Source organism: Camelus dromedarius, chromosome 8 (genome assembly GCF_036321535.1).
Source record: "Camelus dromedarius isolate mCamDro1 chromosome 8, mCamDro1.pat, whole genome shotgun sequence".
NCBI classification, from domain to species: domain Eukaryota; kingdom Metazoa; phylum Chordata; class Mammalia; order Artiodactyla; family Camelidae; genus Camelus; species Camelus dromedarius.
In genome coordinates, this window is record NC_087443.1 from 54,483,524 (window position 1) to 54,509,358 (window position 25,835).

Genomic DNA, 25,835 nt, shown 5'->3' on the forward strand with positions numbered 1-25,835 from the left:
TCTATTCATCGTTCATTTCACACTTAAATCTTTCATCCTAAAATTTTAAAAACTGAAAATCTAAGAGGATGCCCATGAGACTGATGTCACCAGAATAATTTATTGCAGCAATTTAGGCTCTTGCCACAGGGTCAGGACTGTGAGTGTGTCACCATTTATCACAGGGGGAAGGTGAAATGCCAGGTAGGAGAGACTTCAGGCTGACAAATGCCACGCACACCAGGCCTCCGTCCGTGTATTTAGCCTGTTGTTCCCCACCTCCTGTGAGCCAGGGGCAGTTTCCAGTATGTCGTCTCGCAGTGGGAAACGGCAGCCTCAGACCCGAGCCTCAGTAAGCCTGGGAACTGGCCTCCAGGTCACCGCCTAATTAGACCAGCGAAGATCCCCACCAGGCAGGTGGCCCAGGCCCTGCTCCTTCTAGAAACGTTGGGCTTCCTTCCCTTTGAGAGCCTTACCTTTGTCTTGCCCATTGCTGCCCGGGGCCAACCCGTTCACCACGGCTTTGGAAGCACCGACGTCACATTCTGAAAGGAAGAAAGGAAGAGAGCACGAGGCTTGTGATCATGTCGCCCCACCTGGAACGAGTCCCACCTGGGGCCCCACGGCTGTCCTCAGGCCTGGGGACGGGCCCCTGGGGTGTCGTAAGGGAGCTCTGAGGGTGCTGTGTGGCTTGAACAAGAGAGGACGCGAAGTTGCTGGGGATGGGAAGTGTGTTGTGAGTGATGTCAGTCCTCCTGCCTCCTGGATACAGCTTCGTTTCTGACACTTAAAAAAAAAATCTGCTTAATTCCCTCGAAATGGCATCCCCCGCCTGCCTAAGGCTTATCCGCCATTCCAAGGCCGCTCAAATGCAGCCCTGCGCATCCTGAGTGAGAGCTGTCAGACAGCCAGGACCGAGACCCCAGGCTCTGTGACACTTTCCTTTGTCCACAGCCACTGCCATCGAACTCATGCCACCCCCCCCACGAAACGTCATGTACACACCCTCCCCCCATCCCCAGCTGAGGCTCTCGTGTTCTTGTCATGAAGATGACCTGGCTCCCGGACGCTCACCCTGCCCCTGTTCTGTCCCCTCCTGGACCCCAGCCCTCAGTCTGCACCCGAGAGCCCTCTCTAGACCTTGAGCTGGATTAAAAAGCCCCGGCGTGTTGGACAGTGGAGAACAAGATGGGACAATGCAATACGATTTTCTAAAACTCCTCCACTTGATATATACTGTAGTTCATCTCTGTTTTGAAAACTAAAGTATTAGGGTTTCGTCTGGGAATTTAATCATTTTCATTATCATTTCCATGAGGAAAAAAATGTACTCCAAGTTCCCCTAAATGGACAAATGATTGGAATATAATCTTTTAGTAAATGGGATGACCTGTAGTGTTGGCATAACTGGTTATATTTAAATTGACAAACTGACCTTCTTGAGGATTAAAAGCGAACCGACAAACAGTGGCCAGCAGCTTCCCAGGGGACACAGCCTGGGCAACTCAGCCGGACTCCAGGCTCTTTGCCCACTGGCTCCAGCCCGTGTCCAGCTGTCTCTCCTGCCTCCTGCCCCCGCCTGCCACCCCAGTCTCCTCACAGCCCCTTCGGCCCCTTCAGCCCATCAGGCACTTTCAGCCCTTCAGGCCTTGGTTCCTGTGAGGCCCTCAGCCAAGAATGCCTTCTCTTGCTACCTTGGGGAAATCCTACAGGTCCTCGAGGCTCACTCTGCACGTCACCTCCTCTGTGTCAGCAGTGACCTGCGTTCTGCTCAGCTGCAGACACTGAGACCCTCCCTGCCCAGTTGCAGCCCAAGTCCCACCAGTTCCCCATCCCAGCACTGATGGAGGCAGCCCAGAGAAGACAAGCAGGTGTGTGGGCTGGACCCTGTTGCCTGGGACACGCGACCTGTGTGCTTGGAGTGAACCGCCCCCCACCCCCCACTGCAGCCAAGAGCCAACCAAGCCACAAATATAATCGTAACAACTATGGCTTTTTTAAGCATCTATTTGCCTGAATCTGAGGATCCATGTTAAGCATTCCACAATTACCACCTCATTTTTATCCTTAGTACCCAGGTCCCTGGAGCTAGGAGAAACTCCTGTTTTATAGATGAAACATGTGAGGCTCAGAAAGGAAGCCAGAAGATCACTAAACTGGGACCTGAGCTCTGGTCTGCTCCACCCCACAGTTTATCTTCCTTGTCCCCACCTGGTATAAACATTTCTTATTTGAAAAATAAAAAATGGTTTATATGTATTCTAAACATGAACTAAGTATATTCTATAGAAAATGGTTTACAAATATCCTATTTTCTCAAATGCTGGGACGGAAGTGGCTCATTTTGCTGAGACTAGGTTGCCCTACCTGTTAGGCTCTTATCTATCATCCTCCCTGACATAAACAACACTGACCGGCCAGCCCGGGTGCTCCTGGATCCAGACATGAGCGTGCCCACTGCCCCCACCTCTACTGGCAGCCAGGACCTCCCAACACTGGCCCCACAGGTCCTGTCCCATCCACTGGCCCCAATCCACCTACAGATGGAGGCTCGTTCTCCCAGATGCTGAAGTCCCCTGTGCACTTGCATTTCTGGGATGGATGGAAGGAGGGTGTTGGTAGAAAGCCAGAAATCCAAAATAAAAATCATAGGTCCCACAATCCCATCTTTCCTCTCTGACCATTCCTTCCCCATGCACCTGCCTTAACTGCTCATAATGGTCTCCTTTCTAGGACTGTAGGCCTTGCTTTGGGCCTCCCTAAGCCAGCAGCCTCTGAGCTTCCCCGAGACCCAGACCCATGTCCTTCCTTTCCTTTTGTTCATTTTTTAATTTGGAGAAATAATTCCATCACCTCAGGCTCAAAATCTCTGCAGCACAGTGTGCTGGTGACCAGCCTCCTGGGTTTGCCTCAGCTCCACCCCGCACTAGCTGGCTGACTCCAGACACACCACTAGCCCCTAAGGGCCTCAGTTTCCTCATCTCTAGAATGAGAGTATACCATGCCCAACTTTGTGGGTCTGCCAGGAGAATGAAATGAGATAGGGCAGCTAAAGCACTTGCCTTGGTGACTGGCAGCCCAGTCCAGACTTGGAATAAAAATAACATATCATTTTCATGCTGCTCTTTCCACCGAAGGCAAAAACATTTTTATGCAGCTGCTTTCCTTCTGATGATCATTTTTATTAGTGGCATAATATTCCGTCAAGCAAACACACATCATGAACCTATTCACTCCCCACCTTCATGGGGGTGATGTTTTTGTTTCCTTCAAATTAAGATAGAAACTCCCAAGAGTGGGATTATCAGGTCAAAGGGTCCAGACTTTTTGGACTCTTCCTACAAAATGCCTCCTTTCAGTGCCATGCCCGAGAGTGAGACCCTGGGGAGGAGTCCCGCAGACATTTCCACACCCTCGCCCTCCGGCCGGCCCCTCCCTGCCTGCTTCTTCCACCCTTATTCGTGCCAGGAGTGGTGATGCCCGTTTAGGCTAAATATGATCTTAGAAGAAATTTGAGGCTGCAGAGCTAAAGTTTCAAAAGAAAGAAAGGAAAAGCCCTAGCCTGTTTTAAATGACAACAAAAACAAAACGCCAAAAAAGGAGAAAAAATGAGTTACAAAGCAGGAGCCGCTGGCAGCGTCAAGTGCACCTGGAGGGGAGGAGACAGGGCGCGGCCTCCCCCCCCCCCCCTCCAGCAGAGGCACCACGGGCGCAGGGACGAGCCGCATTCCTCTCCTGCATGGAGGGAGCCTCAGCTGATAGAGCCCACGGATGGACACCGGCCAGGCCTTGGGCACAGTGCTCAGTACTGCAGAAGCACTGCCTCACTTCATCCTCACAAAATCCCAATGAATGGGGGCTTCCGCGACGCCCATCTTACAGAGGAGAGTGTGGAGAAGGGCCCTCCACCCGCACACTCAGTACGCAGCCCTGAGCTGATCTGGCCTCCCCGTCCTAAGCACACACAGCCCCACATGGTGTGGATTTGGCTAAAAGGGCACTGAAAGGGAAAGGCTTGTTTTCAATCTACAGAGGTCTCTGAATACACTTTGGAGACAACGCAGGATTCAGAGACCCCTGAATGAACTATCCCCTTGGTCACCCCCTGGCCCACCCAGCCTGAGGGTCTTGGGAGGTTCCAGGACACGCTCAGTAGCCAAGGCGTGCCTTCATCTCCAGGTGGAAACTCCTCTGCCTCGAATTCTAGGCTGGAAAGCTGCCAGCTCTTGGGACCTATCCCCCTCTCTGTCTCCCATAGCCTGGGCTCTCCACCCCAGCTCTAGACTAAAAATACTCAACTGATCATTTGTTTAGGTCTTGATTTTTACCACCAAAGGCATAGCAAAAGGATGATTTTGTCCTGAGAAAGGAAGTGACAGATTAGTTCATATCCTGGGGCAATTATGGTCAATCTGTTGACTTTGCTGCAGTCAGTCAGATTAAGAGATGCCACTAAGGTATATACATACGGCAATGTTTATCAAATTGTACCCTTAAAATATCCAGTTTACTGTACATCTCAATAAAGTTGTCAAATACAGGGAAAAGGAGCCCCCTATAAAACTCAGGACACGGTACATGTGGAGTATATAGCGTAGTTCTTGACATATGGTAGGTACTTAGTAAACCATTACTAGTAAAGGTGATGATGACAATTTATGACAAAACTTTGCCACTTACCCAGGACTCAAAAAATTAAAAACAAAATGTAGTTGGGGCCTCCAGAGTGAGTGAGAAATCTGGGTAAATGGCCCAGTTTTGTAGATTTGTCAAGAAGAGAAAGACAGGGTTTAAAATGACTTACCAGAGCTCATGGTGGTGACAGGACAAGTCCTCTGCAACCAGGCCTCTGAACTGCTCTGCAGAAAAACAAACACCACAACAGAACTGATGAATGGCAGGTTCTAGATAAATCCCTATGGTTCACATTAAAAATGCAAACCCCGTACATAACCCTTGATAAAACACAGCTGAACCAGGAAACGCCTGGCCAGGCTTCTGGTTCTCGTTTGGCTCTGTATGACATGACCTTGGACACATCACTCAAACTCCTTGGCCTTGGTTTTGTTACCCATACTTGGTTTAGAGACAAGGCACAGGTCTTGCACATATTTTGAATAGTAAGGTCCAGCTGAACGCATCTGAAGGACAATCTGAGAAGCAAGCCTTCAGGACACGTAGAACCTTGCTGTTTAAAGTGTGGTCTGCAGACCAGCAGCACTGGCATCAGCTGTGAACTTCCAACAAAATGGAGGAACTCAGAATCGACCCTACACCCACTGAATCAGCATGTGCATTTTACAAGGCCCCCAGCCAGTCCCTCTGTACTTTCATGTGTGAGAAGCAACGATGTAGAGGCAATCAAGCCCCTGGGTCATGACTTCTGTAGTAAGGTCGAGGTCTGGTCTGAGGGTCTGGACCAGCAGACACGCTTCAGTTTCCTTTTTAACATGGAAGCTGGGCACTGGCTTCCTCTCTGGGTGGCTGCCTTGTTCACTGTCCTTGCAATCGGCTGAATAGAAACTAAGGGGGAAAAAAGAAGTCATTCTAAGTGCTTCTCTCTAGCCCAAATCAGCAGTAACTTTGCCTCTGTCACTGTCAAGTACGCCTGAGACTACCTGTGACCTTCAACAGCCCCTCAGATTGTTCTTTAAGCTGTGGAAACATTTGTTCTTTCAGTTAAGAATGCAACCTGCTGTGTTCCATATGCCCCGGTGGTTTCCCATCCTGGTTTTATGATACCTTCGTCTGCCTCCCAGGCCAGAAAGGGCGGTCAGGATATCATCCAAATGTTTTACTTTAAAAAATAATTTTAATAATTATGTTAAGGTTTCATTTACTTAACTTTTAAAGCATGTCTGAAGAAATATTTTTGCTTCAACCATGAAGTTATGTTAATAGAGAGTATTTTTCTTTCTTTACAGTCCTATCTAACCTGTACCTGCATAAACAGCACTTACACAGTTGTAAACAATGTCTGGACAGCTTTGTGTTTGAGTTCTTAAATATCTCATGAACATTTTTCTGGATTTTCACAGTCATACCCATCATTTTGATGGCTGTGTAGTATTTCATTGTAGTAACAGTCCATAATTCATTTACCAATTCCCTCGTATAGCTCAATTTGTCTTGATTTCAAAAATAAGTACATGGCACAACAGCATTCTTAGGTCTGAGAGGAGATGACTGGGAAAGCAGACAAAAAGCACGCCTCAGCTCACACCTGATGAGTCATCACCATCTGTGATATCTGGGTCACCCTTTGCACATTTTATATTTCTCAATACAGATACTAGTAATTTCTAGGTGTCAGCCCCACCCTTGCATAAACTGATCTGAAGTACATATGGTCCGGGATAGTACCCTAAATACTAACCATCACTTTGCCACAAACGTCCACCAACCAGAGCAGATGCCAGGGATAGCGCTCTCTAGGGGGCCCTCCCCAGGCCAGGTGTTTACCATCCAGTGGTCAGATTTTAAGAAGATGGAAGGAAAATGGGCCCCAGAGGGTCAGACACTATCCCGATTCTTGAACTTGGATGACAGTAGGAGGCAGCAGCGACGACCCTCAGGTAAGTACCAGCTCTGCACATAAAGACTTTTGGGTACTAGGTTCTGTTACGTGCTGTCACTTGATTGCAGGTAACACGAAGCAGGGGGGACAGTTTAAAATAAAAACTGCAGCAGTGGCACTTGTGCCGAGGATGGCGCCCAGTGCCCTGTCCTCGTCAGTGGTGGCAACGGCAGCGACATCCTATCCAGACTATTCCAGGGCCTGGTTCTGGCTCTGAGTCCATCCAGTGCAGACTCCTTGAATTTCTGCCCCTGTTCTGAGTGCTATTCTCTGACCTCCTGTACATTCTGAACTACCCGAGGGCTCGCCAACAAACCCCCCTTTCAGTCTGAATTAACCAGCGGCAGTTTCTGATTGCAGCCCGAGCATCTTGAGCAGCAGAAGAGGAGGAAGAAGATGGGGAGGAGGGAGCCCCAAAGGTTTCACGCAGAGAGAAGCTTCACTCCTCTCTCCTGAGTAAGGCCATCTAGGGCTGAATCCCACGTGGCTCAGGAGACGATTTTGTCTCTACAACCTGAAGAGCTCAGAGTCAGGGTGGCGGGGATGCAACTAGGAAGCTGCACAAACTGAGTCTGGCCAGGAGAACGCTGAAAGCTTTGGAAGTCACAATCTCCTCCCCGCTGTTCACTTAGAGACAGTACAAGTATTACAATCATATGTAGAACATGAGGGTTTATTTTACATAAAAACCTCTGACACTTAATATTTATTTAAAAACTAAGCTGTAAAGAGTTTGAGTTGGTTGAGAACATGATGGCACGTCTTTGGAATTTCTCCCCTAAATCCCCTCCAAAGGTCTCAGGCGCCTTTGGGTAAAAGCCAAAAAGATGAATGGTGCCACCTAGTGGCAAAACTGGACAGCTACAAGTGGGCAGCAAACCCCTCACCCCACTGTGAGTTGCAGGAACCTACAGTGTCACTGTCTGGGTGGCCAGCGAGGGTGAAGCCACCATTCCACCCCTTGGGCTGCCCAGGTCTACCGTACTTGGTCAAAACACCACAGCATCGACACAGACATTCCATCAAGAGAACAAGATGTGAAGTAGCCAGTCGTGTTAAGAATGCATCTGGATAATGAACGGTTTGGCGTGGTCCCTTCTCTAATTCCACGACCCTGTAATTTTGAGATAAGTCTTCATGACAGAGAGTGAATAATTACTAAAAAGCAAAAGTTATACTCATGTTTCCAGCTGTAACAGAATCCAATAGCTAAATATGGGTTGTTTATTAGGGAAGGAAAGGAGGTCCTTCCTTATATGGATGGTTCAGGGATATGACAAGGGAGGAATTGAGTGTGTCTGTAAAAATGAATTCAGGGTTCAGCAAAGATCCTTGGAAGAGCCTGAGCCTCTGGTTGACCTTGCACACAGCTTGCTCCAGCTTCTCCTATGCCCTATGCTGTTTTGCCTCCATTGCCTCTTCCCCAACACACACACTACACACGCAGACAACTGTAAGATTCTAAAGGGAGATACTGTGTCATCCTTGGGACTGAGCATGCAGCGGGTGGGTGTCCAGTCGTGAACTTTGTCCTTGCCTCTATTTAACCTTCAGAACCTAACTTTCAAGTCCTAGTGTCAAAATAACCAAGATTCGCCTTAACGCCATTACAGCTGCCTAATACAAGCTAGTTCCCCATTCCGACCAAACTCTGGTTACACTCTAGCTCTGGAATCCAACCTGAGACCTGGTCTGATATATGTATTTGCTGCTACTCGACGGCTTGAAAAGAACACGGACAGCCCACAGATGCTTGGCCTTATACTGTGCTGATCCACCAGCAGAGCCACATTTCTCCAATGTTTTTGTCAGCTCATCTTCTTCTCAATCCCTATTAATGGCATTTCTCTTCAAATGCACTCTCTACGCTATCAGGGAGGGTGCAGAAGGCTCCTCAGAAAGCCAGAAAGGATAAACACTGAGTCGCTAACATTTCCTTTCAAAGGGAGGAAGTCAGGATAAACTTGACCCTGATGTTAACTTCGGCCTGGAATCCCAGGACACCACTGGGGGCTCAGAACACAACAAGCACATGGTTTCTGTGAAAAGACCGATGCTTCTGGAGAGGGAGCGATAGGAAAACACGTCCCCCACATCCTCCCGTTTCCTCCTGGAATCCCTCCAACGCGGTTTCCGTTCTAACCAGTTATCTAAAATGGCCTTCAGAAAGGTTTCCAGTGCACACACATGGCCAAGCCCAAGCTCCTGCCCTGGCCAGGGCCTCACTGACCTTTCCACTGAATTTAAGAAGTTAACTCCTTCTTCCTCCCACAAGCACCTCCTGGTCCTGACTTCTCAGTGTCACTGCGGACTGGTTTCCCTTGGGCCATGAGGCTCTTCCTTCTGGAACAGGACCTCTGAAGTTCCTCCCGGAGTTTAAAGAGCTGGAGGACCCTGGGCTGGGTTCTCGTTCCTTTCCAAGTACTAGCTCACTTCCTTGAGGATTTCATCTGGACTATTCAAGCCAGAAGGATCTGTGCTGGTTACCGAGCTCCTTTTTGTGGGTTTTTCACCTGTTTCAGCAGAAGGTTCCACAAGCCCCCTCAGGCCACCAGGGCAGCTGTGTTTTTATTGATTTCATTCATTTATACTTTCAGAACTTTCCTTGGATAAATGGGTTCTATGGCTACAAAAGATTCATAAACGAGAAATCTAATCCACCCTTTTATTACTGAGGTGCAAAAACAGATTCAGAAAAGATTTCCCTTCATCTTGCTCTTTCTCCCGTCTCCTGAGCCCACTTTCCCTCCTACCAGTCTCTTCTTCCTCCTCAGGGCACCTTCAGCCTTCAGAACGGACACTAAATCCCAGATGAGAATCAACCTTCCACAGCCAACACACGAGCTGGACAGTGTCATTTGCCCCTTATATCCTTCTGATATCACCCCATCACTCAGTGAGTAGTGCAAAGTCCTGATAATACAGGGACTGATTACCTGTAACCGTCACTCATCTCTTCCCACCTTGCCTTCATGGTCCCTGCTCCTCCAGTCAACCCCCTCCACAGTGAGCACTTCCAGCAGAGAAGGCGTCTGGCTCATCTCTGCAGCCTAACATCTGGCATGGTGCCTAGCCCAGAGCAAGCGCCCAGTCAACACTGGTGGAGTGAGTATCTGGCCCTCGTGCAGGTCTGAGTGCACTACGTTCTGGTCCTGCCTCCCCCCGCCCCCTCCTCCCCACACCTGATACGCTGCCCAGTCTTGTCAATTTTTCCACCCTCGTGCCTCAAGCACCCCAGCCACCCCTGCTTTTCCATCTGCGAACTCACTGTTCTGTTCCATCACCTCATCCCTAGACTGTTACAATGGCCTAATAAGCCTCAGGATCACCCTACAGCCCATGTCCTGCCACGTTCTGACTTCAGCAGTGCGAGTTCCTGGGTCAAATTTCAATGGAGGAAAAAATCCACGGGGCCCCTGTAAGCTCAGAGGGGTTGTTTGGGTGGTACAGGGCAAAAGGGAAAAAAAAAAGGGTAGAAAACCTCCTAGAAAAGAATAATGTATCTAAAACACAGGCCATTCCAACAGCATTTCTTTAGCACCTACTGTGCACCCAGAATACTGCTTGGCCCACAGGAGACCAACATGCACCAGACAGTTGTCTCTGAGGCCATCACGGTGTTGTAGGATCACAGACATGTCCCATTTAAACACAGTATGACAGTGAACCCTTCTGCCAGGAATCTGACCTAAGTGGTACAGGAGCACAGAAAGGAAAGGAATAAATTCTACTGGAGAGACCATCAAGGAATGAATAAACGCTAAACTTCGAGTGATCAATGGCATACCTTCAAAACTCACCTCAAATGTCACACTTTGGAAAACACTGGTCTAAAAATGCAAGTCCAAATCCCTTAACACCATAAGGCTCTGTAAGAGGAGGTCCCAATGAGTTCTCCAATCTTACCTCCATGTACTTAATAAGCCCAAACTCCATGTGACTCACATCTGTCATTCGTACTGAATCCTGAACAAGATTTCCAAGTCTTTAATCTCACTGTCACTTCCCCCTAAAGCCCCTTCCCTCACTTCCTCAATGTTAAGGCCAATCCCAGTCACCAGGTGCACTGGCCCATCAGAAAGGGAAGTTTTAAATTTGGTTTAGTTTTGTTTTTAATCCCCATTAAAAGGCATGATGACAATTTTAATAAGGCCTCTTTAAGAATCACAGAATTCAGAAATCCCCACGCCCAAGCCCCCCCAGTGACCATCACACTGTCATCCCAGGCCCTCACCAGACATGGGTCAGGATCGAGAGCTGGAAAGCTAACCACTGACAAATCTGCAAACTTTTTTTTACCTTTTAAACTTAGATGAAGTCTGTAAATAAACATGCAAAGTTCATTCTGCCAACAAAATTGCCAATAAGCAAAACACAGCCTAAAATAGTTTCCAGTCTTATAAATGCAAAATTATTTGACCTTTGGACAACAAAATTTAGGAGGTAATATTGATTACAATGTATGTATTAAAATGCATGATTTACAGCAAACATAATAAAGAGGATTAATATCCTTGTGTTACAGTGTACTCAATACTTACCGCCAAGAAAAAAACGTTAAAGGCATGAAGAAATTCCAAGAAAAAGTGCAAACAAACAAATCTATGAGAAAATGTTCACTTCTCCTGATTAGTTTTAAAAAACAAAACAAAACAAAAACCCTCCAATAATGACTAACCATTTTTTCCACTTCTTAAATTAGGCCACAAATTAAAAAAAATAAAGCCCAGTAGGGCCAAGTGTTAAAGACACTGACATTTTCCTACAGTCAGTGACACTAAGTTATTACCACTGCTTGCAGCATAACACATCAAGACTTAATGTACTTCATACTCTTTGTGCTTTAGGGAAATCTGGCTCAGAGAGAGAATCCCAAATGACAATAAAGCTACGTAAACAGATGTTCACCACAGCTTTATTAACAGTGAAAACCTAGAAACACTCCTGTGTTCAGTGACAGGGGACCAATGACATGGCCACAAACCCCCTGGATGGACTGAACAGTTATGAGAATAATGGTTATGCAGAACACACAACATGGGAAAACACTTCTTAGAAGATTAGGTGACTAAAGCAGGATGTAGGTCCATGTCATGCTCATGATTATCAACATGTAAAAACAAAAACACATGTATTTCAAAGGAATATGCCCAAATTCTAACAAGGATGTGGCAGCGTGGAATTACAGGCAATGTTGACATTTCTTTTCTATTTTCCAAACTGTATGTAATGGTCATAACATGTTACTTTTTTAATGACAGGTAATTGTTTTTAATCTCATCCCTGGCATTTGACATGCAAGGGTGTAATCTTGAGAACTTTTAAGACCAAATTCTAGGAGACAAGTGAAAGAAAAAAACACTACAAACAATCTTGTCCATTAGAACATGGCAGCCCCACGAGGAGCACTGTCCCTCAGGACTGAGAGCAAATGCCCCAAATGTGGAATTCCAGCATTAATTGCCAGTGATTGCTTTTGTTTAACGAAGCCAAACTACTCCCAGGCAGTTCCTTATGAGGAAAGGGGGGCAATAAAACGACTAGAATGTTCAGCCAGATTTCCTAAAGAAGCAATGGCACCAAAACGTTTCACCCTAAAATAGTCCCCAGGGGCTGCCAGGTGACAACGCACACAGCACCCCTGCTCCCTGGGCCTGCTGGCTGCCAGTCCCCTGCTCCTAACCCGACGGACTGCATGGCATTCCAGAGCCCCGAGCGCCTCAAACTCTTTATATGTACAACTCTGGGCACACACCAGTTCTTAAGCATGCACGGTCAACGCAGACAAGTCTTAAATACAAAAGCTCGCCAACGTGTGTTTCCCAAATATGGCTGGGACTACAGAACCAAAACAAAGCTGTCTAACTGCAGCCGCCAGTACACGTGGAGCCCTCCACTCGGGACGCCAAGAGCACTGACTGCCACAAGGGCACATTCCCAAACCCGTTGGATAGCAGCACGACATCTCAGCTCTGTTTAAACTGTAAACACCTAACCTCAAACTAAGAAAGGCAAGCCCAGGGCACAGAGGACGCTTTCTTCAGGCAGCAGCTATTACACAAAATCCACCCGCGTGAACGAAAGCACGTTGCAGTCTCCGGGGAGTCAGGGCTGAGCCACGGGCTCCAGGTAGAGAGACTAAGTTACTGTGTGTGGCTGAAAAAAAGACTCAAAAAGCTGAAAGGAGGTCTTTTAGAGTTTGGGAATGGGAAAGGAGGGTGGGTTTGACATGGCAGGAGAGGTGTCCAGTCTCACAGACAATCCGTAACTCCCTCTCGACTTTTCTTTTAAACCACAAAATTCCTACGGCTCCGTATTTACCAAACCATAGATCACACAGATGGCTGCCGTGCCAGCCCATTCCACGCTCGGGAATGAGGGAACAGAAGTTCCATACAGTAAAAAGACTCTGGGTCTTTTGCAAATAAATAACTTAAATACCTCAATTCATAATACTGGCTTATCCAGGAATAGCTTGTTTTCCTTAAGAAGTTCTGAAATTTTGCTGATCGTATGCTAACCGCGCAAAAAGCCAATAGAAACACTGAAAACATTATTTCTTCTGAGAAAACCTCTCTTCTCAGCAGCACTTGTTTAGCAACTGAGGCGCAGCATGAAGAGGCAGGCCTAGAATCAATAACCCCTGACATCAGGCCTGGGAGGCCGAGGGCTGCGTCAGACCCTTAGCGCCCACGGAGAATGAACGTGAGGCCCCGACTTCCACTCAGCAGAAAGTGAACTGTAGTACCTCAGCTACTTCTCTCTCTTTTAACTGTATTTTGCACTAATTTTAGGCAATTTTTGAACATGCCAGGTATAAAAGCTGCATCCAAGACTTGGAGAATACGGTGCAAACTTCTGAAATGAGTTTTCTTTAAACTCCTTCAAAATCATTAAAAATATAGTGCCAAGGTCACAACAAACATTCAGTAGAAGTTTTTTGTTTTGTTTTGTTTTTCTTAAATCTATGTTGTTTTCCAGACCAGACTACGTGGAAATAAGTTGGATATACATTTATATATTAAGAAACATATATATGGCGTACACACACACACATTTCTGACTTTAGTTGCTGTGTATCCAGCAATAATCACTTTGAACACCAATGGTCTAAATGTACCCATTAAAAGAGGTTATCAGAGTGGATCAAGAAAACAAGACCCAACTGTGTGTTGTAAGAAACCCACTTTAACTATAAAGGCACAGGTTAAAAGTAAAATGGATGGAGGAAAAAATGCTAATAGTTTCTCCATGTGTTTAGTGGCTGTGGGAAAATAATAAACAAACAAGAAAACCTCACAGGAATTGGGTTTGAATCCAAACTCTACCAATGCTGCAAATCGGAAAGTCCCTTAGTTTCTCAGCTTCAGTGTACTCACCTACGAAAAAGTTAGTAATGCCTAATTCCATAAGGTGTTTCTAAATTTTAAAATATATATGAAGTAAAGTGTTAAAAAACAAAAATATTCTAGTGAAGAAGATTTTATCCTTTTATTGCTTTAATAGACTGATGAATATAATCACTGCATATCTTTCCATGAAGTTGATATTACAAATACTTAAACTATCAGGCTATAAAAACCTATGAAACATTAGGTTTTACAAACTGAAGCAGCATCTAAAAACCAAGAAACCCTTCTCTGGCCCTGCCTTCCTATGCAAAGCTAGGCCATGAAGGGCATGCTTCAGAAAGGCATTGTGTTTTAAAACACTTCGGAGTAGCTCTCTCTTTAAGGTCATGTCTCAAGGAACCACATCACTATTTCAAGACCCATTTACCGTGCATGCATTCTGTGCAAGGCCCTGTGCACGTGCTTCAGAACAGACAGATGAACCAGCCACTTACATACATCACTTCTAATCTTGAGAACACCTCGCAAGGTTCCTACGCCCATTTTGCAAATGGAGAGAATGAACCTCAATGAAAGTCAGCTGACTCAATGAAGAGTCTTGCAGAAGCAAGTAGGAGAGACCCTGGAGCTGACTCCCAGGCCTAGGTCTTTCAATTCCATGATGTGGCTTCACTCAAAGAGGTGCCCCAACACAGTCCCTGCCTGAAGCAAGATGCTTCTATGTGGAAGTTGTTCAGAGACAAGATACACCCAAAAAAGAGATGGATAATCTTAGGGGGCATTTTTTTCCAGCTATGGTAATAATCAAATTTGTCCACCAAAGTAAGAGACGGTGCCTGCCCTCAGAGACCTTATATTCGAGTTGAAAGAGAAAACTGACAGCCTTGAAATCCTGATGAGGCATGAAAGACAGCAGAGAACTATGGACTGCCCTCCACTGTGGGAACATCCCAGCCGAGAGAACGTCAAGCTTCCAGACTGTCCTGGGAAAGACCTGGGGATATGCCGACAAAAGCACCCTCTTCTGAATGTTTTAAATATCCCTGTAGTAGTTTGTTTGTTTGTTTGTTTTTTAAGATACTTTATTGCAGATTCAAATGGGAGATTGGGAGGGTGGAGAGTCGTGGTGGAAGGAAAGACAGGCCTCCATTCCAACTGATGGAAATAGCTAATCAATTTTTAAAAATGAATTTATCTCTTTCCCTGTAGTTCCCACAGTATTAACTTTTCTCTAGAGGGTTCACTGATTTAAATGGAATTAGATCACACACGTCACTTTCTAGCGGCCTTTAGGAAGCAGTGACGCCCCTCAACACCCACTTACCCACACACATCTTTGGAAAGGTGTAGAGGAGCTCTAGAACAGACAGCCTGGATTTCAGCTGCTGCTCTGCCACTTACCGAATGCTTAAGCTGAGGTCTGCCAGTTAACTTTGCTAAGTCTCAGTTTCCTCGTCTATAAAATGGGAATAATCACAGCCATCAACTTCAGAGTGTTATGGTGAGCACTGAATGAGGTCAAGCATATCAAGCGATCACAGGCTTACAAAGTGCTCAATAAAGCCCAGGGCTTGCAGCATGGTCATCGTCACCAATAGCATGTGAGGCTGAGGCTCAAAACCACTCTCTCCTCGGCTGGTTTCTCTGAGAAGCATCAGATGTGGTTTTTTTCAACCATAGGGAGGCTACTCTCAGTGTAATTAAAAGGACAGCCTCAGCTCTCCTTCGGAGAGCTTCCTGCACCTCCTTCCTCTCCCTCCTGAGGTTCCATTGCCTGTCTGTCCCCAACAGCACAAATCTCCTCTAAAACTCAACTTCCCATAGGAAGCATAGTGACTAGTCTGCCTTTTCCCCAAAGAGTGAATTTTCAAGTATAGTTACATTACTGGCCACGTACCACTTGATACACACACAAAAATTATCATGTTCTGTGCCTTTTGCTATTGGCAAGCTGGTTCTCCTCAGAGAATTCCTACAGTGCAGTCTCCAAGGTGGGTCCCACATAGCTACTGCTCAGTGCACAGCACAGACCCCAGCCCAGCCCTGTTGATGGAAAGGATTTGTACTGAGGAGTATACGGAAATAACACTGGGTAGATGGTGTGCCCTGGCCACAAAACGGCCTCGAATGCCAGGCAATGGCATTTGTGCTGGCCTCTATCAGGACACAGAATTCAAGATAAATCCTTTAGAAGTTTCCTAAGGCAAGATTAATCTGACTGAGGCAGGCAGGATGAACTACAGAAGTGGGGTGGGTGGGTGGGGCCCTGGGGCAGGGGGAATACGTGAGCCGAGGCCAGGCCAAAGGAGGGGACATTAACATCTAGTACTTTTTGTAAGATTCCCTTCCCCTCTCCCAAATTTCCCTCAACCATATATACTGTCTCTGTCCAGGAAAGCAGCTCCCAGCAAACTTGTTTTGCCCACTGGGCTGTAAAAAGCCCCACAGAGGCCTTGGCTCTAGCGACCACAGGTGACAACTTCTACACTTATCTCTTCTTGCTTATCTGTAGCCAAAACTGTTTCTCAGAGAGAATATGATTGTCTGAGCTTACTCCTTAAATCTCATGCTGCCACTTTTGCCCAGAGCAAACTCTTTTTTTTTCCCTGCCCAAATGCCTTAGTGCCTGACAACATAAAATTATCAGAAAATAAAAGGCATCAAAAATCCTTTAGAACTCAAAGGAGCTTCTAACCAAATAGAGACACTACAATAGCAACCACTAAAATAGAATAAAAGATGACAGAGTCAGGGATGTTTAAGAGATCATTTTGAAACCAACGTTAAAGAGAACAGTTCAACACAAAATGACCCGCCTTCACCATTCACAACCTACATAGATAGAACGTAAGACATTGGAAGAAAAGAACTCTGTATTCAATTACAGTTGGTGTAGGATTAGGGGGAGGAGAATGGGATGACGACACTGAGATCTTGGTTAAGAGAATATTAAGGTGGGGGAAGGTATAGCTCAGTGGTACATTGCGTGCTTAGCATGCATGAGGTACCCGGTTCAATCCCCAGTACCACCACTAAAATAAATAAACTAATTATCTCCCCCTCCCCCACAACTAAGATGAGAATATTAAATCCTTCACATCCAACTATCAGCAAAGAATTCCAGGTGTTTAGGCAGTGACTTTATCATTGTGAACCTGTTTCCCCCACATGCAAAACAGGGATTAAAATAGCACTAACTTGCCTCCTGTAAGGATGAACGGGGCCGAACATTACCCGCGTGGCACAGGGAGGACTCAATAAATGGTCAAGTGACATAACTGGTCTATTTCCCATTAATTTCATTCTAATTTCAAAAATGAGGAGAGTCGGAGGTAGGTGGAAAGCCTGGTTAATAAAAGGCTTTAGTCACTGTCTTACTATAACAATAGTTTACTGGGATTCTGCTTGAAGATAGGCGAGGACACTGCTAAGAAATGAGGTTTTTGCCTTGCACAGAAAAGATAAAACTGGTGGTGGCCCCACCCAGCACCAGATATTTGCATAGAACTTTGCAGGTTACAGAACAGCAGTGCCAGTGGTAGCCTTGGCTGCCTGCAATGTTTTTTTTAGAAAGATGGGGGAATGCAATATGATCTGTCTTTAAGGAGGTTTCGTGTGGCCAAAGGACTCAGAGCATCACAGAATTTCAGGGCTGGAAAGGACCACAATTTCTGAATGTTATGAGCCTTTAAGTCAAGACCAATCCAACTGAGATGAGAAAGTCCAACAACCAGGAACATATGCTCCCCAAAACAAAGACCCCCCACCCTCCCAAAAGGACAAGGCAGAAAGCCAAGCCAGCAATAGGTGTGACAGCTACTATGCCTGGGGGCCTGCTGTGCTTTCTAGAAGCTAAGCTCCCTGAAGATAGGCGTCTGTGACTCTGAGTCTGTTAGGCACGAGGGGCACTAAAATATCCTAAATGACTTTAAAATTTTTCATTTCATTCTTTCCTCTTAAAAAGCAGCAGTAGAAAATTAAAACCTAAGGTTTCATAACATTCATAGTAAGTCCAAATGTCTCAAACTAAAGTCTTAAATCTTATACACAAGTATAAAGTTGGGGAATAAATGGCTTTCCCCTTCTTAAAAAATAAACCATTCATTTAAGGCAAATCCACAATTAAATGCCCTTTGGTGCTTCTGAACCCATTAATTCATTCAATAAAAGTTCACTAATGCGAGGCACTGAATAGTGTGGTTCTTCTATTTTAAATTTACAGTATGAATTACATGTCTGGAAATCAAGCCCTCAAAAATTCTAACAGAGGGCATTTTAGAAGGCTACAGAGATGGGGGAAAGGATAAAGGTCCCATGCAGAAACCTCCCCTGCCCTTTAAGTATGCAACAAAAATCTTTCACAAAAATGTAACTTAGAACTCTTGGGTTGGTTCCCAATCTTCTTAAAGGGAACTTTGGTATTTGTGGAGTTTGGTGAATATAATTATACTTCTGGAGGAAATCCAGTTTAAGAAGCATGTAATTATAGACTTTCTTCCTATCTAATAATAAAAGTGCAAAGATAAATAAGTTTTTTCTTATGTAAAAATGTAAAGCTTAAGTAAATACACTAGACTATAAGTGAGGGAAAAAAACGAAAATGAGCTAAAACTCTTAAAACAGGAATGAAAAATACTTGAATTCTCAGCAAGATATGAGGCATTTCAAATTGCCGTCTGCTAATATCACAGCTCGAAAAACTAACCGGCAAATTTAAATGCAGAGAATCAGGTGCAGTGAGGCCTTGGGGAGCATGGAATCCAGGACGACCACACAAAGTTTGCCAACAGGCTTTGCAAAATTGTCAAGTCCACCCAGTGAATAGGGACAGAAAATCCTAGTGACTCCAAAAGTCCCACATACATGGGATTTCAAATACTCACGTTCCCACCTCACTGCTGGTTACACCAAAGTCCAAAGAGAAAGGAGGGAGAAGCAGGAGGGCTCAGGAACGTGCCGAGACGGGGACCCGAGGAGAACTGGCTGGGAAGGCCCTTTCTTGGAGCCCCGCAGCCGTCAGCATTTACTCACTGAACGTGGACAAGTGGCGAGGCCTTCCAGTGGGATGCCAGACGGGGAAGCCCTTCTCCAGCTACTCTGCTCAGCTCCCTCATTAAATTCAGAGTGAAACCAGCTGCCGGGAAAGGCAGAGGTTGACCCCGCCAAGACTCTGGAAATTCCTTGCCAAGAAAGTAGACGGAGTGCCCAGATCAGTGCTGGAAGGGAAATTTCAAGCCCTTGTAGGGAAGATAAGGAAATCATTCTGAGAGGGTTGCTCTGCTCCTGGCTGAGAATAAGTGTGGTCTCTCTGTAGCATGTGTTGAGTCCACATTCCAGTCCCCTTGGCCCCAGTGCCATCAGAGAGGGAGGACGGATGGAGGAAGATGGAGGAGGAAGGACAAGGAGTCCCCAAAGACCAGTGAGATGAGACGGTGCGGATGAACACACCAGCCCAGACAGCATTTCAACAGCGGGAAGAAAACAGATCAGCTCTTTATGAGAATTATTTAAATTACATTAGACAGAAATACATACAAAATTCTTCACAAAACAAAAGGATTTGTTTGTTTGTTTACTACTTGGTGTTTTTATTTCTTGGTCCTTGCAGCCTTTTTTTTTTTAATGCTCTTTTTTTTTTTTCCCACAATTGAAGTAGAGTTGATTTACAATATAGTGTTAGCTTCAGGTGTACAGCTTAGTGATTCAGTTATATATATATGTGTGTGTGTGTGTGTGTGTGTGTGTATACATGCATATTTTTTTCAGATTATTTCCCATTATAGGTTATTACAAAATATTGAATAGTTCCCTGTGCTATACAATAGATCCTTGTAGCTTATCTATTTTATGTAGAGTAGTTTGTATCTCTCAAACTCCTAATTTATTCCTCCCCTACTCCCCTTCCCCTTTGGTAACTAAGTTTGTTTTCTACGTCTGTGAGTGTTTCTATTCTGTATGCAGAATCATTTGTATTATTTTTCAAATTCCACATATAAGCAATATATAATATTTGTCTTCCTAAACAGAGGTTAAGTTTTATTTAAATCTTATTTAATTCGTTTCTTCTATCACTGGAATCTACACAGATGACATTAAGAAATTATATTCAAATACAGATATGTTATGTGAAATCATTTTAAAGTCAAAGAAATTTTATGATAATCAAAAGGATAGTTTCTCTTATGTCCCAATTTTTTCCCCTTAAAGATAAAGATGTATCTTTAATACAGAGTATGGTGAGACACAAACTGACATCTTATGGCTTTAATTTCATTATTTAAAAGCCAAAAATGCTGCTTTGTGTAACTACGTGGTTGGAAGCCCCTGGTAAAACCATCATTATCTTTTTGTGGAGAACTGCCTATTCTTTTTATTTTTACCCCTTAATAAATTATATTTATGTTTGGGTTTCTCTCTTTATCACTTCTCCCCCAAATTCAGTCCTTTCCTCCAAATTTACTTTTATACATTCACAAGTGACTTGAAGATGATTTTCTTAAGTGTTAAGTTTTCTTCTTATGGGCACTGAGAAAGTATTTTAAAGTCTGACTGGCAATGCTACTCCTAGTCAACTCGACACACTGGAAGACTCAGAAAAGAGAAGGAGGCATTTAAAAAATGATTCCCATATGTGCCTTTCAACCGAATTCTTGCACTTCAGTTTTCATTGTAAATTTCGATTCTCTGAATTTAGAAATATTTTCAATTTTGATAACAACTAAAAAAATCTCTGCAAAATCTTCCCACTCTACCAGAGGGTCTCAAAAATGGCCAAACACTAATAAAGAGGGGAGGCACCTGTTTAAAATGCCGATTGCAGGTTCTGGTCCTAGATACGCTGTCTGAGAAGTTCAAGGAGGCCCTAGAACCTGCATTTCTGGTGGATAAGGTTTCAGGCCATACTTTCAGAAACACTGGTCAGTGTGACCAAGTTACCGCAGCACCAAGCTACTAGACGTCCATAGCTCACCCACAATGCTTTAAAACTGGAAAGCATCATGAATTTATTGCATCCCTTTGAACATAATTTATAATTTGTACTGATTGTGTTAGAATTTCACTGAAGCAGGGAGACAGTTTTTCCTCTTTTTCCTGCAGAATGTTCACAGTGAATAAAACAATGTGCAAATGGAATTGCACTTGCAGGGCCTGCCATCTGCAAGCAGTCTGGCTCAGGGTTTCCAAGTGAGGGCTGTACCAGGAGGACACTCACCGAGTAGCTTCAATATTCCTCAGCTGGATGTTTGAGAACGTACAGAATTCAAAATGTACCCGAAATTTAGAACGATTTCATATCATAATCCACAAAACGACTATAATCTGAAAAAAAAAAGATAAATTTTGACACATCTGTTGATGCCATCTAGAGAGCAAATGTTTATTTTTTAATTAGGCTTTGATTTCTAATAATCCACTGATAATTTATCCTATCACAACATGGTAAGGAAAAAGTTTATATTTTATATCAGACTCAAACTCTCAACTTCTAATGTGTTTCCACTAAATAGAGTCTTATTAATTATTCAGCAAAGTTTCTTGAAGAAAGCAACTGGAAAAGCAATTAAAATTAAAACATTCCAACGTGGTGGTTCAAGTATTACACTTTGAGAAGAATTCCTTGTTCATTTTATTTCAGGAGTATAATTTTTTTTAGACTTAAAAAAATAGATCACACCTGGTAAGACATTTTTTAAAGCAGGAAAAAAATTAAAGCACAGAACTAGACATCCGAAAATTAAAGAAAAAGATCCAGAACGTCAGCACCCTAACACAACCTCTCAACCTGTAGGACGAAACTGCCACAAATGTCACTCCTACCCTGGTGAACTTGTTTCCGATCCTGGTAACTGTGAAGCATTCAGAATTATACCACTCTGCACCACGCAAACTTTAATTTGGGGGTGGGAGACACATACTCAAGTTCTGCTTCCCATTTCTTTTGGAAGATAGCCAAATCTGATCTTTTTTTCCCTAGCAACAAATGAAATACAATGAATATCACCATCAAGAGCCTGGCTCCTAAGCACAGACACTGTGCTTAGCACGTTACATACAATGTCTCATTTAGTCCCAGTAACCTAATGATACATGGATGGCTGCTATCAGTTTAGAAAGGAGGGAGGCAGTGGCTCAGCCGCTTCTCTGGGGTCACATGACCAGTATGTGGTGGAATTGTGACAGAAAACCCGACCTGACCTTAAATCCCAGGCTATTAACTGCTTCTTCATTCTACAGAGATGCGTCTTGCATCACAATGCACTGCCTACACTGCTCTGCTCATTTAAGAAAACCTTATTTTGTTTTTATGGTGATGAGGAGAATGTGCTCAACAGAGCATCCACAGAATTACCCAGCCTTTCTGGAGCGTCTGCTTAGTCCACACACACTGCCCGGTACTACCTGCAGAGATGAGCATGATTGCTGCCTGGAGCAGCTCACAATCCAAGCCGTGGAGGGGGCTTAAAAGCAGGACAGTGTTTTGGGTTGTTTTTTCCTTAAGCCACGTGATGCTTGGTCATCGCCCACTGCTGGCTGCTGAGAGTGTGACAGTGAACAGAAGCTCAGATGGAGGCCCGTGAGCAGGTACAAGTGGCCCCTTTGGGCCATGACATGAACTGAGAGCTGGCTGAGGACTCCTCACCTTGTTCACTCCGAGCCTTTCATGGCACAAATTCCAAAACTAGAATTGTTTGGTTCCACAAATGGAGACATTAAAGGGGAAACATTAAAACCAAGTTTTGGAAGATTTGGAAAAAAAAAATTTAAGCCTGTTCATAGTCATCTGCCAGAGTCACCCTCCAATCCTAAGCCCAGCTGTTTACTCCCTTGACTTGACTCTGCTCAATTCAAGTGGCAAAGATATCCCAAGCTGCTGTAAACATGCAGCTCTTTTTAGCTCTGGCACGAACGCTGGAGGGGAGCTGGAAGGAGTTTCTTTGGTCAGGCTGGGGCTACAGCCTTAACAGAGAGGCAGTCAGTATTCCCCAGGGTCCAGCAAAGCAGGGACAGGTAATCAGGTAGGAGAAGCCTAAGGAAACGGGTTAGTGTAGGTGGCCTGTGGTCATGAATGTCCCCTTTTCCTTCCATCACTAACCCTTGGCAATTCCATGCTTTTCTTTAAAGTGAAGCCTGTTGCCTCTACTCACTTTCCCTCAGAGGCAGGGTGATTAAGAATGTAGGCTCAATAACAATGATCAGTTCCACTTACTAGCTTGTGACCTTGGGCAAGTCACCTCGGTTCCTCATCTGTAAAACAGAGTACGTGGCTACTGCAAGGCTCGGTGAGGGGATGCAGGTAAAGCACTGGGCGCAAAGGCGAGCACAGGGCAAGTCCCTAATAAATGCAGGGCACCTACTGTCCACTCTGTCTCACTCATGTGACAGCTCCTGTATGGTTTACTCTTCTATAAGCAAGAGGGGGAGGTGAGTACTTTATGCATGCTGGGGTTTTCTCTGCTCTTTGCAGGATGGTCAATAAACGTTTTGAGTTTTTGGTTTTTGTTTCATCTAATGATGAGGAACCTTTTAAAACTCCCAGAAGTAAGAGACTCTCATATACTTACTTGGAACTATCTCAGTACCTTACATAGTGGAAAACATTCAATAAAAATAATCGTTGGGTCGATTTTGTTATAAAGGATCTTAGGATCTTTAGAAATAATCTTCACTGTATTAGATGAGAAAACAGTTCAGGTGGGAAAGGAGAAGGCTTCCCACAAACTCAGAGTGAGCTTGGGACCTACACAGGATTGAAACGGGAGCTTTTAACTCCCAATCCAGCACTTCCCCCCAAAGAATGCTGCCCTGAATTGAGACACAGCTGACTGGCTTTACCTTTCCACAGACCAAATTGTGAGGAGAATGTCATGCCAATGTCACATTTCAAGGCAAGCAAATTTCTTCATCTGCTGCAGATATTTTTTCCTGAATTTTCACATGGTTCCCTAGACGTAGTAAAGGGGCAATTAATCTTTTGTTGATTTGATTTTACATAAAAAGGCAAATGATACTGCGAAATAGATCCTCACTATGAAAAATTCTTCTACATGCTCACTTTCCATATAGAAAGAAATAATGGAAAGTTCTATATAATGAAATACACTGGTTGCTATCATCTGAATGTTGTATGTCCCTCCTCCCTGTCCCCGGCAAACTCTTACTTTGAAAACCTAATATCCAAGGTGACAGTATTAAGAGGTGGGTCCTCTGGGAGGCAGAGCCCTCGTGACTGGGTTTAAGGTCCTTATAAACAAGGTCCAGAGAGCATGCTCACCCTTCCACCATGTGAGGCTATGACAAGAAATCCGCGACCTGGAAGACAGCCCTCACCAGAACATGACCATGCTGGTTCCTTGACCCTGAAGTTCCCAGTTCCCAGAACTGTTAAGATGTAAGCTTCGGTTGTTTATAAGCCACCCAGTCTGTGGTATTTCATTACAGCAGCCTAAAAAGTCTAAGAAGTTCATTTCTTTTTAAGGAATGAGAAATATGAGATGAAATATACCAGCATCCGTAGCATAATTAATCCTTCTATGGGCCAGAAGTCATCCAGAGAGCCTCGTTCTGAGCACCAGCGGTCACGGTTCTGTGCTATGCCACACATCCCAGACTATTAGGGCAGTCCTGGATTTTGTCTTTGTACCAATAAACAATGGAAAGTTCCCTCCAAATGCCGGTTTTCCAGAAACTAGTAACTGAATAAATCAATTCAGTAAGCATTTTAAGTAAAAACAAACGTAAAACAAAACAGACTAAAAACGCATAAAGGGAAGGCCCACGGGCCTACCCCCAGAAGCATCTCCACACAAAACAGAACTTAACATATCTGTATGGCTGCAATGGGACGCATGTTGGTAAAGGCCCCCATGTGGAGCCAACGTGATGGCAGACAGCCCGAGCAGCAATGCAGAGTCTGCCACCAGAATCTTTAATAACCCATTTTCACAAGAGAGAAGCAAATGGCAAGGAGGATCACAGATTTCTTTAAAAGAATTTTCTAGATATATTCTGAAGTCAGCAAACACTGAACTCAAACAACAAAGTCCTACTGTACAGCACAGGGAATTACATTCAATATCTAGTCATTTCACCTATAATGAGAAAGAATATAAAAGAGAATATACATACATATAACTGAATCACTATGCTGTATACCAGAAACTAATATAACATTGTAAACCAACTAAGCTTCAATTAAAAAAATAAAAGAAGTAAAACACTAAACTCAAATTCCTACACCTTATATTATCAGACGGAACCGTATCAGATGGCCTTTTTAAAGTCAAAAATGGTCAAATGGAATATCTCATTGTTCAAACACATGGCATTGTGCGGGAACATGCAACCTCGGTCATCAAAGACCGCTTCAAGCCTGGTTTCAGGGAAATTATTTCATAATGATTTTCTTCAGTGAGTTCTGGGTGGAAAAAGCAGGGAGATGTGGGGTTAACAACTAAGTTACCAAAACTCCATGAACTAGAACTCCTAATTTTCTAAGCATTCCTGTTAAAGCGTTACTGAAGAATAATTTATGAGATGTCTGCAGCATGTTGTGAAAGAAAATATGTCTGACATTTAAGACTACTTTAAAACATCTCTCTTGTAAGAAGAGCTGGAGGTGTGGCAGGTTTGGGCCTGGCTCGTGCCTTGGGGGGGACTGAAATTCTTAGCAGTCTGTGGCAGGAACCTGGCGCTGCATCAAAGCTCGGAGGCCCAGGCGGGCTCTCCACACACCCCAAGGTGCTATGGGGCAAAGACAGCATCTCTGTTCCTATCTAGGGCCTCAGCACTGTTTGCCCTTCAAGGTTCCCTGCTGCCTAAGGAAACACGAGAAATATTTCCGTAAAGGACCGCTGTGTGGAAGCAACAGGAAATAAAGGTTTACTCCAGTGACTCCCCGCTACTAACGGGGCGGAGGTCGCATCTGA

At 44.6% G+C, this 25,835-nt stretch overlaps 1 protein-coding gene across 50 annotated transcripts in view; it reads right to left on the minus strand.

Moving 5' to 3' along the window:
- The window catches only part of SORBS1 (sorbin and SH3 domain containing 1), a 208,052-nt gene that overhangs the window by 104,368 nt on the left and 77,849 nt on the right, over positions 1–25,835 (minus strand). For 47 of the 50 annotated variants that reach the window (XM_064488281.1, XM_064488262.1, XM_064488248.1 and 44 more), the window contains 3 exons: positions 21,122–21,228; positions 4,784–4,838; positions 456–524 (listed from right to left, as the gene is read on the minus strand). In XM_064488281.1, coding sequence (XP_064344351.1) covers positions 456–524; positions 4,784–4,793 — 79 coding nt within the window. In that variant the 5' untranslated portion in view covers positions 4,794–4,838; positions 21,122–21,228. Of the gene's footprint in view, positions 1–455; positions 525–4,783; positions 4,839–9,492; positions 9,666–21,121; positions 21,229–25,835 lie in introns of those variants that run through there. The other 3 variants (XM_064488240.1, XM_064488241.1, XM_064488242.1) reach the window with 2 other exon arrangements.